Source organism: Arvicanthis niloticus, chromosome 4 (assembly GCF_011762505.2).
Source record: "Arvicanthis niloticus isolate mArvNil1 chromosome 4, mArvNil1.pat.X, whole genome shotgun sequence".
Classification (NCBI taxonomy): domain Eukaryota; kingdom Metazoa; phylum Chordata; class Mammalia; order Rodentia; family Muridae; genus Arvicanthis; species Arvicanthis niloticus.
In genome coordinates this window covers 1715552-1731790 of record NC_047661.1, presented here as the reverse complement: position 1 = coordinate 1731790, position 16239 = coordinate 1715552, and the positions used below count along the sequence as shown (strand labels likewise).

General features: G+C 42.7%; 1 protein-coding gene across 9 annotated transcripts in view; it reads left to right on the top strand.

Moving 5' to 3' along the window:
* LOC117707057 (gamma-secretase-activating protein) overlaps nucleotides 1-16239 on the top strand; it is a 94160-nt gene that overhangs the window by 62581 nt on the left and 15340 nt on the right. For all 9 annotated transcript variants that reach the window (XR_013109693.1, XR_013109692.1, XM_076932135.1 and 6 more), the window contains 4 exons: nucleotides 2518-2571; nucleotides 13244-13372; nucleotides 14096-14154; nucleotides 14730-14761. Coding sequence is in view for 7 of the 9 variants with exons in the window: in XM_076932135.1 (XP_076788250.1) it covers nucleotides 2518-2571; nucleotides 13244-13372; nucleotides 14096-14154; nucleotides 14730-14761 (274 nt within the window). In the remaining 2 variants the exon portion in view is untranslated. The remainder of the gene's footprint in view (nucleotides 1-2517; nucleotides 2572-13243; nucleotides 13373-14095; nucleotides 14155-14729; nucleotides 14762-16239) is intronic.

Genomic DNA, 16239 nt, shown 5'->3' with positions numbered 1-16239 from the left:
ATTTCTTGTCAGATGGTATAAACAACCCTAATCAGAAAATTCTAAATCTAAATTCTACAAAATCTGCAACATTTTAAAGGTTAATACGATGCCACATATGAAAAATTTATCCTACTTGGTAAATTCAATATACATACATGCATAGATATGCATAGATATTATATACATATTCTGAAATGCATATGCAAAAGAAGTATTGTGTCAATAAAAGTTGACTGATTTGAGAAGACTCAAAGGCATGTTTCTAAAGTTTGTGTGTGTTATGAAAGACAAATAAATTTCATGTGTAGATTTTTGTTTTCTCACTAAAAGACCTCATGTCTATGAAGGATTTTAAAACCTAAAATGTTTTAAAAGCCACATCTGACTCATTTCTGCTGGTGAGCACCTTGGTCAAGGATGCTCAGCCTACAGTGAGCACTGGCCAGAAGTATTTACATAAAGCAATAGACATGATGGGCAGACACAGGATGACTGTCTCTCTTTCTTCTGGCAGGCAGAACAGAACCTCAATGATGGTATTCTATAAGACATTTTTGCTCCTGTGTTCACCAGATTCAAGTATGTAATAGGTTTTATGAATGAGGAATGGCTAGACCACTGTGATGATTCTTGGTAGAGTTTGGCTTTTAAGATACCTTTCCCTGTTTTTATAAAGATTTATAAAGAAAATTAGGCAACTCAGAAGCTTCAGGAAGAATCGCAGACATGCTTCCTGTTGGTCTAGACACCTTCATGGTAGGCAGTGATGCACCAGAACACTGCTCCATATGAGGCAGCTCGCAGCACCTGCCTCTTCTCCTTTCAGTTAGATGGTGGAGCAGTGTGCTTGGTCTTGAAGCTGGAGTTGTATTTAAAAGGTATTTATAGCAATATTTAAGCAAAGTTTAGGCAACAGGCATAGGGAAATATGTACTAGATAAATCGTGACACTTTTCACTTTGTGTTTTGTCTCTGTCTCAACACAGTTGATAGAGGCATGGAAAGAGCATGCCTATAATCCAACACTTAGGAGGCCTAAGGAAGATCTTCAGTTGGAGGTTAGCCTGGGCTACATAGTAGTGAGACCCTGTCTAAAGAAAAGAAAGAAAGAGTCAAATGCATTTGATTTACTTAATATTTTTGTTTTGTTTTCTTTTTGTTTTGAGACGTGGGCTCATATAACCCAGCCTGGCCTGCATCAGTTGCCTGTGTGGCTGATTCCCTTAAATCCCTGATCCTCCCAAATGCCCCTCCCTCCCTCCCAAGTGCTGGGATTGCAGGCATGCACCACCATATATAGTTATGTTTTAAAAATTTCTAAAGTTTTGATATTTACAATAAGTAGTGTTTTCCTGAAGGCCTTTTCTGGTTGTTTTCTGGATTGTAGTTAATAGATTTCTTTGTTATGGTGTAAAATTGCAAGTGGAAAGACTGAGCTTCTCCTTTTTCTAGGCACACACTTTGGTGTTCTTTCAAACGACTTACGAATGTATAGGCAGAGTGTGGTTATGCAACAGGAAGTCTGCAGGTTACACCATCGAGTCAGGAAACACACACCTCAGCTCCCTCTGTGCGTTACCACTGCTCTTCTGTCCTATGACTGAGGTGTGGAGAGGCAGGATTGGGAGCAGTGGTCCCTGGGCTGTGTTCTTACCTGGATGCTGTGTGAGGCCATCATCCCAATGGGCAGGGATTCATCTGTTCATTTCTCAAGGCTCTCTGAGGCCCAGGAGACCTTGTGAACATACACATATGACACCAGGAAGTTCCACAAGAAAATGTAGAGAAGCCCATAGTTATCTCTAGACTTATCTTGGGGTTTACTGTGCGGCTTTAAAACTTCTTGTGGTTGAAATAATTTCTTATAAAAGGTGTCCTCCAATCCCATGCTCTGTGCTCTCACATTGATCTTTAGTAATGATGTAAATATTACCCTTTCCTCGCCAACTGTCACCTAATGCTTGCTACACAGGGAGTAGCAAGTTCACACATCCATATGGAAAGATTGACTTGGATTTTTTTTTTTTAAATTTGAGACAGAGAATTCACTATTTAGCTCAAGGCTAGCCTAGAAGCCTCTCACTTGGATCACAGATGTATAGCACTACACTTATCAGCAGTTGGATTTTTTAAAATAAACTCTATTATAAAAAACAAAACAACAACAACAACAAACAAACACCAAAACACCCAAAGACTGAATTTAATTGTACCCAGAGTCTATACATTTCAATAGCCTTCTATACAGTTAAGTAAAATACTAGAAACTATTCTTGCTCATAGCTAATTCTAAATTGTAAATTATAATATATTCTATATATTATATAATATATAGAATATATTATATATTCTAAATTCTAAATTATAATTATAGTTGTTTTAAAATGTTACTATTGTACCTTTGAAAATGCTATTTAAAACTTACATAAATTACTCTTTTTGTTGCTGTCTTCGGCTCCTGTCTATGCAGAAGACACTTCCTGAAGGCCTGAGCATGGGTGGTTGATATGCTGTATTCATGTTTCCCTGCCATAGGAAATTCCCGGAATCAAGCTTGTGACAGAGGAGCTCCCGTTGCCTCTTATGAAGGTAAGTCCTGCTCTGAGAGGGTGAAGCAGTCATGTTGAGAAGACCTCTGCTGCCCCTGATATTACTGTGGTTTCAAAAGGTATTGCAGCCTGGTAGAGAAAGATGGGGCCTTGGAGCTGGTTGGCTTGCCTGAGAGTCCTCTGAAGAGCCTGTATAATCAGTCGCTGATATGATATAAGTTAGCCTTAGGACTGTTTGAAGAGGGAGATTTTTTGAAGATAGAGAAATACAGAGCCCAACTTGAACTATAGATGGCCCACTAATACTTGCTACAAAGCCTCTTATTGAAGGAGTTCTTGGAACACGTCTTTAGGGAGGCTGGAATCCATTGTCCCTGATTTGTAGTACTTCCTTCAAACACACACACACACTTACACATACACACACATATACACACTCACACATGCATGCACATACACATATACACATATACACACATACAAACACACACCACACATGCACACATGTGAATGTTCATACACACAGGCGTACACATACACGTCACACACACAGACGTGTGTACGCACACACTTCGCCATACACACAGAGACACACGTATCCCCCACCCCTCCACTCCACACAATTTCCAGTCATAAAGCTTTAAGTAAACTGGACTGGGATTTCTTGTTTCTCTCAGAGCATCCTCTCCATTCCTCAAAAGTGAGACCATACTTACTGTATGGCCTGCCTCAAGCTCTTTCCTGTCACAAAGGGGCTTTGTGTCTGTCTGCAATCTTCTGGTTTCAGGATACAGAGAGAGGGTGGGGTGGGGTGAGGTGAGTAGGAAAGAATATGCTCACAGTTAAAAGCTGGGGGGTCCTTAGCTCAGTTCCCTTCAGCTCCTTCGCTGGGTTCGGCATTGCTTCTAGTAATTACAGCCTGGCCTAGCCTGGGCAGTCTCAGTTTCAGCCAGCAGAGGCCGCTGCTCCTTGTGCTGAGTCCTTTTATCTAGGGTTGATTCTTTTGGATCCTTGGCACAGCACTGACAGCTCTGGAGGACCAGTTTTAAGGTCCCTGTCATGTACTGGGGCAAGAGAGGACAGATGGAGGCTGGCTTGGTGGCTCTTCTTTGGGTCCTAAGAGGCCCTTGAAAATAGACTGGCCAACTGTCCAGAAGCAAGTGTGGAGTCAGCAAAACCCTCCTGATGTAGGAGGCTTACAGGGTAGGTCATGTGTTACAGGTGATGACGTGGGGGTGGGGGCGACAATCTGCTGCTTCTTCTCGCTAGTAATCCTACCAACCATGGTGCATTTACCTAACAACCCACTGAGGGTTTCATTTCTTTGTTCTGTTTTCGTGCTGGGGTTGAACTCTGATCCTTAAGGTGCATGCCAGATAGTTACCTTCCCACCTCTACTCTAACCCCCCTGATTTGTGGGATTCTAGGCAGCTCTTAACACCATGATTGGCCAGAAGAAAGTTAATTACAGTTCTGTAGTTTCTAGTACATAACTGTCCACCATCTCCAGTCTTCGTTTCTGTCATAGATATGTATATTTGATTTAGTACTTATGGTAAGCTTGAAACATTTGATCAAATACGAACTAATAAATACTTTTTATGTTGTAACATAAGTAATGAACTGTAATGATTCCCCTGAATTGGCATGTCTGAATTTATTTGATCAATTTTCTGGTTCTAGCATTTCATATCTAGACACAATACAAGCACTTTTTGGGAAGATAACATGGTAGTCAGGTGGTTGCCTCACATATGTGAAATCTTGGATGTAATCCCTAGTACCACATTTTTTGTCTTTTATCCAGTAAAGATATTTCATTTTTATATGTTCTTTTACATATAGTTTTTCTATTGGTTTATTCTTCTAAGGTTCAGGTTAAGAATGTCTTACAGTAAAACACTATGACAATTTTTATAGCTTTGATTTCTTATCTTAAACTAATATTCAATGAACGTTGTGGTAATCTACATGGCCAAAAAGATTTGGGGGACTGAAGAAATGACTCAGGGGTCAAGAACACTACTATTCTTCCAAAGAACCTCAGTTTGCTCCCCAGGCTCTCTGTCACGTGGCTCACAGTGGCTCTGTCCCATGGGATCCCGCACACTCTTCTGCCCTTCGTTAGCACCTATGTACGTGTGGCATACACCCAGAGAGATGCTCATACATACACACAGATCTAACAAGAAAGGGATTTAGGAGTTTATTGGTTTTATTACAACCTTACTGGCATTGTGTGTTTTCATTTAAAAGTATAAGGGTAAGGAGAAAGTCCGTTTTGTCTTTTGTCCTAATTGGCTTATTAGAAGCCAACTCATTATTGGCTCAGAATATCCTTATTGACTAGTGGTAAGTACACTCTGCTACACTTCCTCTCTTCCGGCCAAGTCAAGGAAGGGGGGAGGAGAACAAGAACGTGAGATAAGATGGCTCCTCCCCCTGTGACGTGTGCTCACTCTAGGGTCATAGTCCAGGTGTGTCCCCTCAGATTTGAAGTCTTGATCCCAGAACAAGAAAATCATCACCTGAAAGTCAAAAAGCTTCCTCACTTTGTAAATAGTTTATCAAATGATGTTAAAAATTATATAGAAACGTGCTGTGAGGAGGAAGCTGGAGAGACGGCTCTGTGGTTAAGAGCATGGCTGCTTGGGTAGAGGGCCTGGGTTCAGTCCCACTGCCTACGTGGTGATTCACAACTGTCTGGAACTCACGTCTTCTCACACCTTCTCATGATCTCTACAGGTAGCAGGACGCAGCACACACCTGCCGGCAAACATCCATATGCAGTTTTTAAAATCTTAAAAAGCTCCATGTTTTAAAAAATTGCCATATAGGAACAAGGCCCATGCTTTAAAGAAATGTTGTCAAGGCTGACATTTCCTTAAGAGGGCTTTGATCCTTGGTAAACCACGGGCTGCTCTGGGGAAGCAGCAACGTGCGTAGAAGGCTGATAATAGCACCTAACTTTATAGTGAGAAGAGAAACCACTAAAACTATTTAACCACAGGAAACCAAAGAGGGAAACTATAGCTTACTCAAATATTTGGGGGGAAAGCAAGTGTGCTTCAAAGCAGGGGGCTGGGCAGTTTTACCAAAGTAGTTTCTCTCTCTCTCTCTCTCTCTCTCTCTCTCTCTCTCTCTCTCTCTCTCTCCTCTCTCTCTCTCTCTTTTCCTTTCTTTTCCTTCCTTCTTTCCCTTTCTCCCTCCCTTCTTCCCTCTTTCCCTCCCTTCCTCTGTCTCTCCTTCCTCAGCTTCCTAAGGGCTGAGATTCCAAGTGTATGCCACATGCCTGGCTCAAATTCAGACGTTGTTAATGTCTGTTCATGTTACTGTCCAATCACATGTTCAGTGATTACTGAGTACCTGACTGGGAGAAGGCCAGGAAGATTTGAAGGACTCCTGCTTGGGACATGTGCTGTGAATCCTGCAGTTTCAGGTGCAGGGCTCCTGAGCATCTGGGAAGAAGGTGTTTGCCACGTAAACTGTTTACCCAGACTTTACTTCCATATTTCTTCATTCAACATGTTTGAAAGCTGCTTTAACTATACAGGGCATGGGTATACTCCATCAATTGGTGAAGCACAAATGGCACTAATTCTTCTTGGAGCGTTCAGTGCAAAGAGATACCATAATTTTCTGCCAATCTGAAATACTACCACAGCCACAATGTAACGGCCCACTGTTTTGAGTCTTTAGAATTCTTGCTTTGGCGAAAACAAACTGTCCCAGGCTGCTTTTTGGGGGGGTGGGGGAGTGTTATGATTTTCCAAAGTTTGGATTGCATGTGTCCTGGGAGAGTGAGTTACAGTGAGTTCAATTAATGTTGTGAACATAATTTTATGATAACATGAAGCAGCATTATTTGTTATTCATATAGCTTCAGGGTAGTGAACTAATTCTTGCCAGTTCTGTAGAGACTGGATAGCCAGACTACCTACCTACTAACTATAAAACTGAGAACCAGACCAAGATAGAAAATTATTATTATTATTATTATTATTATTATTATTATTATTATTATTATTATTTTACTTTCTTATCAGCTACTCTGGGCTGACATATGCTTCAAGAAAGCTAAATGTGAGGTAGATGGCCATAATTATCGATTACATTTAAAATCATCCAGCCTATTAAAAAGTAAAACAGAATGGCTGATAAAATTCTCCAGTTGGGTCATGGAAGTGGAAGTTTTACCAGTTACTGGAGCAAGAGGAAGCTTATTTATATTTCTGAGACTTGAATAAGATAGCTGTGTGCTTGCAGCTGTCTTAATGCGCAGCCTCAGGAATTCCCGTTGTTTGCCACATGTGGGGACTCTCCCACACAAGGCTCTCAGTTTAGGATGCTGCCTTTCGAACTTCTGTCCACAGAGACATTGACTATTGCATTCCATGTATGTTAGACATGATGCAGGCATTGCTGGATTTCTCTGGATAGCAAGCAGTTGTTGGTCCTGAGGTGAGAGCCACTAAGGATCCTAGGAAGACTGGCGTAGTAGCTTTGCTGCCTGTGTTCTGGTACAGAGAGTAAAGGGGTCTCTCAGACTGGGCCTCCTCCCCTATCAGCAGAAGTAGGGCCCAAGCCAGGGTCTTTGAGAAATAAGAGGCAGGTGTTTATTGCTGGCAGATGAGCCAGTGCCACAGACTCATTTAGTTCTGTTTCTGGATCAATTGGCAATGCAAATTGTAAATGGGAAGTGTCCCTTGAGATGTAACTGGCCCTTTTGTGTAATTGATAGTTGTGATTGGTTGTCTGTGATGATTGCTTTATGGCATCTTCAGAGACAAAGGGAGGAGATTTTTGAAGAAGGGATGAGAATAATTTTCTTTCTTCCAAAGTTAAAAAGTTAAAACTCCCATTTGTGCAGGGGAGAATACTTATTGGCCATTTCATTTGATTGCTTCTTAAACCAGACCCCTAAGGACTAGCTAAGCTTATAGATACTTTGTATATTTTAAAGACTTATTTAATTTATGTGTATCTGTGTGTGCCTGTATGTTTGTATGTAAATTGGAAGCACCTGTAGAGGCCCCTTGGATACCTGGAGCTGGAGTATAAGGACAGTATTGAGTTGTCCCCTGTGAGTGCTCAACCCAGGTGTTCTGTAAGACCAGCAGTATGCTTAACTGCTGAGACATCTCTCTAGTTCTCAGTTTTGTTTTTTGGTAGTGCATACCTTGAATCCCAGCACTCAGGAGGCAGAACTCTGAGTTTGGGGCCAACATGGTCATCAAAACGAGTTTCAGGGTAGCCAGGGCTACACAGAGATATACAGTCTCAAAATAAACAAAAGGTTCCACCTTTCCAGTAGCTGAGGTGTGTTTTAAGAAGTGTGGCTCTCCTTTTGCATTATCCTTCTTCATGAGGACAGTATGTGGAGCCGTCCCAACTCCCCTGGAGTCAAGGATCGATTGAGTGCCTTGGCCACACCCAAACACCAGGTGTGGTGTGGAGTTGAGCTGATTGGGTGGGAATGCACACATTATATTTTCTTTTCCTTCTTCTTCAAGGTACAGCATCTAACGTTTTTTAAAAAGTAAAATAAAATAAACACTACTTTTATTCTCTGGGCCAATGAGCAGGTTGGCATTAACTTAGACTCTGGGACTCCTCACAGATAGACATCCTGTAACTCATCTTCTGTTTCTACCAACTCCCAAGTCTTTACACAGCGCCTTTATCAGCCTTCAGTGACGTGGGCTGACTGCAGTTACCAGGACAGGCTCAAACCATGTTTTCAACTGTGATCGATGATCCATGAGGATCATCCCAGGAACCTGAAATCTCACGAGGCTTCAGACCACGCCCCCAAACTGTTAAATTCAAGCAGATGGCGTGGATTCTAATGGACGGCTGAGGCTGAAAACACAAGCTGGAGGCTGCTGTCCAGTGCAGACAATAAAGGGCTATTCATGTTCTCTCAGCTTTCCAAAGCCGAGCCAGAGCCACGGTCTGTATTCTGGGCTCTCAGGCTTTGCTCACTCACCAAGAGACCTGTAGAACATACTGTCTTTATCCTTCTTTTTGTTCTATGTCTCTGGGCCTTGCTGTTTTCGGTCTTCCAAATAGGCCTTTAAATTTACAGTCATCTCTGAGTGTGGGCAGATTAAACATTGCTTTGCCAGTCATATGCTGATGCATTTACCAACAGTAAGAGAACATGGAGCTTACAATAGGCCAGCAGACTCCAAAAATCCTCTCCATTCAAATGGGAATATTTATGTAATCTTTGATTAACACTATTTCTTATTAAGTTTTAATGTTTGTTTTATTTAAAATACAGATCTTTGTCTTCCGTTGGTGGCTTTTCCTGGATAGTCATGGACAAATGTCTGCTCATTTCAGATAAGGCATCTAGAGAAATAATTCTACCCAAGTATAGCTTGGTGAACCAGTGCATTTATTGGGTCACCTATAAAGACTTGGACAGGCAATCCCTGGGATGGGGGAAGCTGCATCAGTGGGGCTCCCTGGATGAGGTTCTTCTTCCTCAGCAACTGCTTAATTGTGCATGATTACAATTAATTATGGAACCCGGGAAGGGCTTTCCCCAGGCTTGTGAGTCTTGTTACCTTCCTGAGGCTTTGAGCCTCCATCCTCCCTCTAAGAGGGAATGTTGCAATTTAGAACAGGGGCTCAATACCTTCTTATTCAGTGTTCAGTACAAGGTATGAACAATGCCCCCAGGACTATCTTTGTATGTGTGCACACTCTCTCCCCCTTGAAGGGTGTCATGGACCTGCTCACTATTTTCTCTGTTATTCTTAGTTGACTCAAGACTATAATAAAAAAAACAAGCTTTAAAAACTTATTTATTTATTTTCATTCATTCATTCATTCATTCATTCATTCGCTTATGTCTGCATAGGTGTGTAGGTAGAGGAGGGCTTGTGGGAGTTGATCCTCTCCACTCTGTGTGGCTGAGATAGAACTCAGGTCACCAGGCTAACCCACTGAGTTATCTTACTGGACTCTAATTTTTTTTTAAATAAAGAGAAGGATTTTAAAAAAAAGAGTCCAAAGTGCAAGAATATTGGTCCTAAAGGGACCAAGTTCTCCTCTGGGCAAGATTGAGTAAGGTAAGTAAGCCAAAGGTGGATCGCTGTGGCAAAGCAGGCATGCCTATAACCAAAATTACCACTAGATGGCACCACAACACCAACTAACTAGTTTTCTGATTTGGGCACTTGGATTCCATAGCCAGAGATAGGAAACGAAGAATAAGAATAATTATTGTTTAAGTTGTTGTTGTTGTTGTTGTTGTTGTTGTTGTTGTTGTTGTTGTTATAAAAATACAAACTAGGGAGAAGGGATAGGTAACATAGGTTTACTATTAATACAGAAAAGGCCAGGAGTCAGCGAAGAAAAGTTAAGTAGTGGGACCTGACCTCGGCATTCCCATCTGCCCTGGAAATACATTTCAGTTTTAAGGTTCTGAGATTTTCCATCTCTGAGAGAAGGGGCATTGGCTGTGTAGGCCTTTCTAAATAAAATACAGTATCACATAACTTATTTTATTGAGACTCCAAAATCTATGTGAAACCGTTGTTGTCCTTTCAACCAACCACATTTTTGTTTAATATTAGAGCATTTGTATGTGTATATGTGTGTGATCGAAGTATATTTTATTTAAGTTCTCACTTATTTTTAACTTTCTTTCCCCCCTTTTAAATTTAGCATTCAAAGAATTTCATACATGCGTTGGCCTAGTTAAGATTTGCACTGTGATAAACACTATTGCTGAAAGCCACCTGGGAGGAGAAAACATACAGCTACAGTGAGTGAGCACACAGTTATAGCACGTGCAGTTACAACTAGCGTACAGTTACAGTGAGCACACAGGTGTAGCAAACATACAGGTGTAGCAAGTGCACAGATACAGCAAGAATACAGTTATAGTGAGTGCACAGTTACATAGAGCACACAGTTACAGCCAGTGCACAGTTATAGTGAGCGCAGAGTTACAACAAACATGGTCATAGCAAGCACACAGTTATAGCGAGCACAATTATAATGAACACAGTTACAGCTAGCGTACAGGTATAGTGAGTGCACAGTTATAGTGAGCGCACAGTTATACCAAGCATATAGTTATACCGAGCATACAGTTGTAGTGAGTGCAGTTATAGCAAGCACAGTTACAGCGAGCGCAATTATAGTAAACACAGTTATAGCGAGCATACAGTTATAGCAATCACAGTTACAGAGAGCACACAGTTATAGTGAGCGAAGTTATAGTGAGTGCACAGTTATAGTGAACGAAGTTATAGTGGGTGCACAGTTATAGTGAACGAAGTTATAGTGGGTGCACAGTTATAGTGAACGAAGTTATAGTGGGTGCACAGTTATAGTGAACGAAGTTATAGTGGGTGCACAGTTATAGTGAGCGAGCGTCCATCATGGTGAGTCGCGGTAAGAACTCAAAGCAGGAACCTAGAGTCAGGAACTGAAGCAGAGGAGCAGAGACTGTGGAGGAACCGTATTTACTGGCTGCCTCCACCCTCTGCTCTCTCAGTCTGTTTTCTTCTTGGGCCCAGACTACCTGCCCCGAGACCACAGTACTCACAATGGCCTGGGCCCTCCCATGTCAACCCTCAATCAAGAAAATACCCACAGGCCGCCAGTGCGGTGCGGTGCGGTGCGGTGCGGTGCGGTGCGGTGCGGGCATTTGCTTAACTGCGGTTCCCTCTTCTTACATGATTCTTGCTTGTGTCACTTTGGCAAAAAAACAAAACAGAACAGAACCAGTCAGTTCAAGCATGCAATCTGATCAAAGCTACCCCACATCTCCACCTCCTCCCCATCCTCTACCACTCCCCTCCCAACTTCATGTGGTTCTTTAAAGCTCACCACACACTCTCAGTGCTGCCAAAATGTTCATCCACAGCAATATGGGCAGCCTCTCAGGGCTGCATCCCTGGAGCCAACTGATGCACTCCCTTGCCCATCCACTAGGGATTGCCCATAGATAGCTCATTAGACAGGGTGGCATTTTTGTAAGCCCCTCCCCCACCCGTGTGGGGATCCATTGGCTTGGTCTTATGCAGGTTTTGCGCACTCTCAAGTTCACAGATGCGGTGAGGCCATGTGTGCACAGGCCCCATCCTGTCTGGAAAACATGGTTTTACAGTAGTTCTCCACCCGCTCTTGCTCTTGCAGCCTCTCCTCCCCCATGAGTGTTGAGGGTGTGTGTGTGGTATATGCTGGATTCACAGTATTGATGAGTGCTTTTATCCTCTAGGAAGCAGCTTCCTACATGATGGAAGCTATCGCGTGCACTCAGGTAATTTGATCAGCCAGTAGGAATGAAGTTTCCAAGTCTGTAGAGGCTTGATTTCTCCACGTTCTGTGATTTGAATACGTGGTGTCTTCAGCAATAGGGTGTTCGCATCAAGTTCTGGAGGGTAGCCACTAACAAAGGCAATAGCTTATGTTTTGAGGGGATTATGGGACCCCTTGAGCATAAGCTCTCTTATTTTCTTGAATTCTATTAAGACTGTCACCTCAGTAAGCAACAGCTGTTAGGTCAGATGTTGTATTTAGCCCTGGTCAAATACTTATAAATATATTTATCTTGATAAGACTGTATTATAAAAACCACTTGATCCCAGTGAGGCAGGAGAGTACAGCGGAGAGAAGGCCACTGTCACCAAGGTCGACCTGTAACAAGCACACATGAGACAGCCTGTGCTATGTGAAAGGCCTCATAGACCAGGATATACACATGAGACCACCTGTGCTATGTGAATGGCCTCATAGACCAGGATATACACATGAGACAGCCTGTGCTATGTGAATGGCCTCATAGACCAGGATATACACATGAGACAGCCTGTGCTATGTGAATGGCCTCATAGACAAGGATATACACATGAGACAGCCTGTGCTATGTGAATGGCCTCATAGACCAGAATATAAAGCCCCGGTGTTTCCTATAGCATTTGCCATTGAGTTCCCAACTCCTCCCTCTTCCAGCTCGGGCTTGCTTCCTTCCCTGGAAATGTAGCCTCTCTTAGTAAACTGTTCCCACTCCTGCTGCTATCCATGTGCCCTGTCTAGTTTCTTGTTCTAGAAGACAGGAAGCTGGAAATCCCAGGATGTACTCACCAGACTGCCATGTTTACAGATATCATCATGATATTCTTCAACATTAAATATACATTAGCATAGTGTTTTATTATTAAAAATTGTTATATTCTTCAAGATAGTAAAATAACTAATAATTCAAAGATTTAAAAGCCAACTAATTCTGTTTGGAAGAATTTAACAATTATTGTGAAATAAATTTACGTCATCGTTTTGATTTCTGGGTTTTGGATATGAAGAAGCCTAGAAGGGAAGCAAGATTGTTCCAGTTGCTCTGAGTTACAAGCACATTTCTGACAGGACATGGTGTGGTGATACCACCCAAGTCATGAGAATCACTCTCTTAGGAGGAAATGCCTTGAATACTGGCTTCCTGCTGAGTCAAACTAACTTGGAAGTCCTTAGTTTTGGGAAGTGAACTGTAGTTCTTTTTATTATAAACGGGAAGAGAAAAGAAGAGTGGCTAGGCACTTGAATTGCACGTTCTTATGGGTGTCCCTGTTCTGTGAGAGATGGAGTTGCTCAGAAATGCCAACACCCGAGAGGGTATGGAATGAGACATGGTCCCTGCTGCAGGAGGACACAGCGCCTGCTTTTCAAGCTAACGCTGTTTTTGTCTCCAGGTCTACAGCTTGAAGGGGTACTGGGCAAAGCTGAACTCCAACCTGGAGTATATCAAGTATACAAAGCCTCACTTGCACTATCACAACAGTGTTGTGAGGAGAGAGTGGCATAACCTGATCTCTGAAGAGGTGAGCACACAGCCAGCAGTGGAGGCTGAGCTGAAAGGCTGGCCATGCTGTCCTCTGTCACCACCTGCATCACCTCAGTGACAACTCAGTGGACCGGGAGGACTGTTCTATACTGTCTGCTCTTTGAGGAAAACTGGAGTAAAGGGAGGAAGAGACATGTGACTCATTAATAGTAGACGAGCAGTGAACATCGTATCTCAGACATCGTTAGGTTATTTGAATAGCTAAAAGATTAATTAGAAAAATGTTAGTTGTTCCCCAGTCAGTGTTTGCTAGAGGTTAGGGGGAGAAAGAGTCAGAAAGACAGATTGTAAAAAGACTGGTCATCCAGGAGAGCTCTTTGGGAAAATGAAATAATCCTGTATTTTGTTCATGGTGGTACACTGTGACATGTAAATCCACACAAATGGCAAATTGGCATAGATAGCATTAGGCACATACTGTACAATATCCCTTTCCTGATTTTGATATTGTAGTATAGCTATATCAGATTGAAACATTAATGGAGATAGGGTGAAACATGTCTGGGACCCCTGCCCTACTGTTGTATAGAGTCCTTTGAGAATAAAGTTTAATTTTAAAAACAAATAGGTGCTCTCCTTACATGGGAAATGATATTTTTGAACCCTGTAACTATATTGCTATTTGTTCTTGCTGTTAATAAAAAAAAAAGCGATCCATAAAAATTTGACCTTCCATAACCCTGACATGTTCTCACCCTAGAGAATGGGCAAACGAAGATCCACAATGTATGTGAGGAACATTCTTGACAACGCAATGAAGTAAGTGCAATCCGAGGCTGGCTGCCTGTGTGCTCCACTCTCAGCGAACTGCTGTCCTTGGCCTCCCACAGACCAGCGGGTGCTGGCGTGTCCAGTGGGAGGCATCTCTATAGACACACACCCTGAAATGGTAAAGAAGGCTTTATCAGTGAGCACTTCTGAGGAAGAAAGACACAGTAGGTTGACTCATTGGAGCTGTTGGCCAGCTGTGTTGGTGGAACTTGCTTTTATTTTGAAAGCATATTCTCTGGATAGATGAGTCATCTCAGAGAGCTAAAAGTGCAGGCCTCATTCCAACCTCTGTTCTGTTTTTAGCCCTTGTTATTTCCAATAACTGAGAGCTGCAATTTTTCTAAATAATTGCTGTCATTGGCTCTAAAGGGCTTTGAGATTTGTAATTGCTTAATGTGTTGTTTGGTTCACTGATTAAAGTTTCTAAGTTTTCAGGTGGCCAGAGAATGGTTTCTGCGGTGGTTTTGCAGGGGCTTTAAAGGAGAGATGTCTCTACATAGTGCTGTGGTTCAAAGTTTTTAAGATGATGCTTCTGTTGTGGATAACACATGGTTTCTTTGCAGGGTGATTTCTAACATGGAAAGGAGGACATTGGGTAAGAAAAGACCTGTGTTAAAGTCAGTGTTTTGTTTGCAACATCGTTCTTCCTAACCAATGGATTGGCAAGAAAATCATTCCCAGCAGTAAAATGGGGTATAACAGATGGCACCAGCTCTTAATGTCACCCTGTCAGAGTGACCACATAGCCAGTTCAATGTCTGTCTTAGCACCAGGACCTCCAGGGTTGGCTGCCAAGCATGTTTTTGCTGAAGTAGTCTCTGGGTCCTCTGGTTTCCTCCGTCTCTTCTCACAGCTGACCTAATGAGCATCCCCCTGGCTGTACCTGGTGGTTGCACTTTGCAGTTCTCCTGAAGGAGCTGCTTTCTCTTCCACTGTCTGATCACACAGTCTTTGACTTATATTTGCCTTCCATTGGTTCACGTCAGCTTATGCCCTGGGCATGGTTCCAGGGGAGCAAATTATCCAGTTGGGCCATTGGATAAGCAGTGTGGTTCTGTGGGGTGGACACCATCTTAGAGTCTAGAGCTAACTGTCACAGTCACATGCCAACCATAAGTGCCTGAACATTGCCCTTGAGGCTAGCATGAGGGGAAAGTAAGGACAGAAGGGATTAGAGAATACCTAATCAGGGTCTAGTGTAGGGGACAAGAGTTGTAGGCTGTACCCCTCCCCTTCATGGAGGAGAGAGGGAGTCTTGGGGGGCTTACCAAGGCCAGTATTAACTAAATTAAGTCTCGACAGGCAAGAAGGGCTTATTCTGTGATAACTGAGGGAGAACAGTGAGTATACCCAGGTCCAGGCCTTTGTGATATTGATCATGCTTCATGAAGGCCAGCCTTCATTAAGGAAACTGTTTTCATCTACTCCTGTTTTGTGGGCTTGGATGTTTTTCATATGTGTGGGACCTTAAAGAAAATTTAATTTGGAAAGGATGTAAACAGTACGCTCAACAGCTGTATCTACCACCTAGTGGACCATGAAAGTGAGTTATCTCCACAGGAAACTGGCCTCAGCCTGAAGAGGGGGTGTTTATCCAACCATCCTTGCCTGTAGCCAGGGACTATACCCTACCTGACAGGTCATAACATATGAGATCCAAGGTCATCTTCCTGCTGTGGCTGAAAGCTATGTAGTGTGGGAGGTTTTCTTGCTGCCTAGGGGAGGTTTCGAAGCTCTGCGTGGTAGTGGTAGCAGGCATCTTGTTGGGCAGTGTCTCGGGGCTCTTTAAAACTTGTCCTTTCTGTCTTGTGCTTTTCTTCCCATGAGGAATGTTGTCATTGCCTGAAACTGAACACTGAAAATTAAGGTTGTTAAACACATACTCTGGGTTCTCTCATCATAATCCAGAGGGTTAATTGAGCAGGGTGGAGAAAGTGTTTATCCTGAGGGGCCCTAGAGCACCCGTGCCTTTTCAGGAGGAAGCATCAGTCTATGGGTTTTGCCCTTCTACCTGTTCTGGGGCCTTAGAGATTCTGAGGGAAGAACTCAGTGGGATGGTTGTTAGGGAAGCCC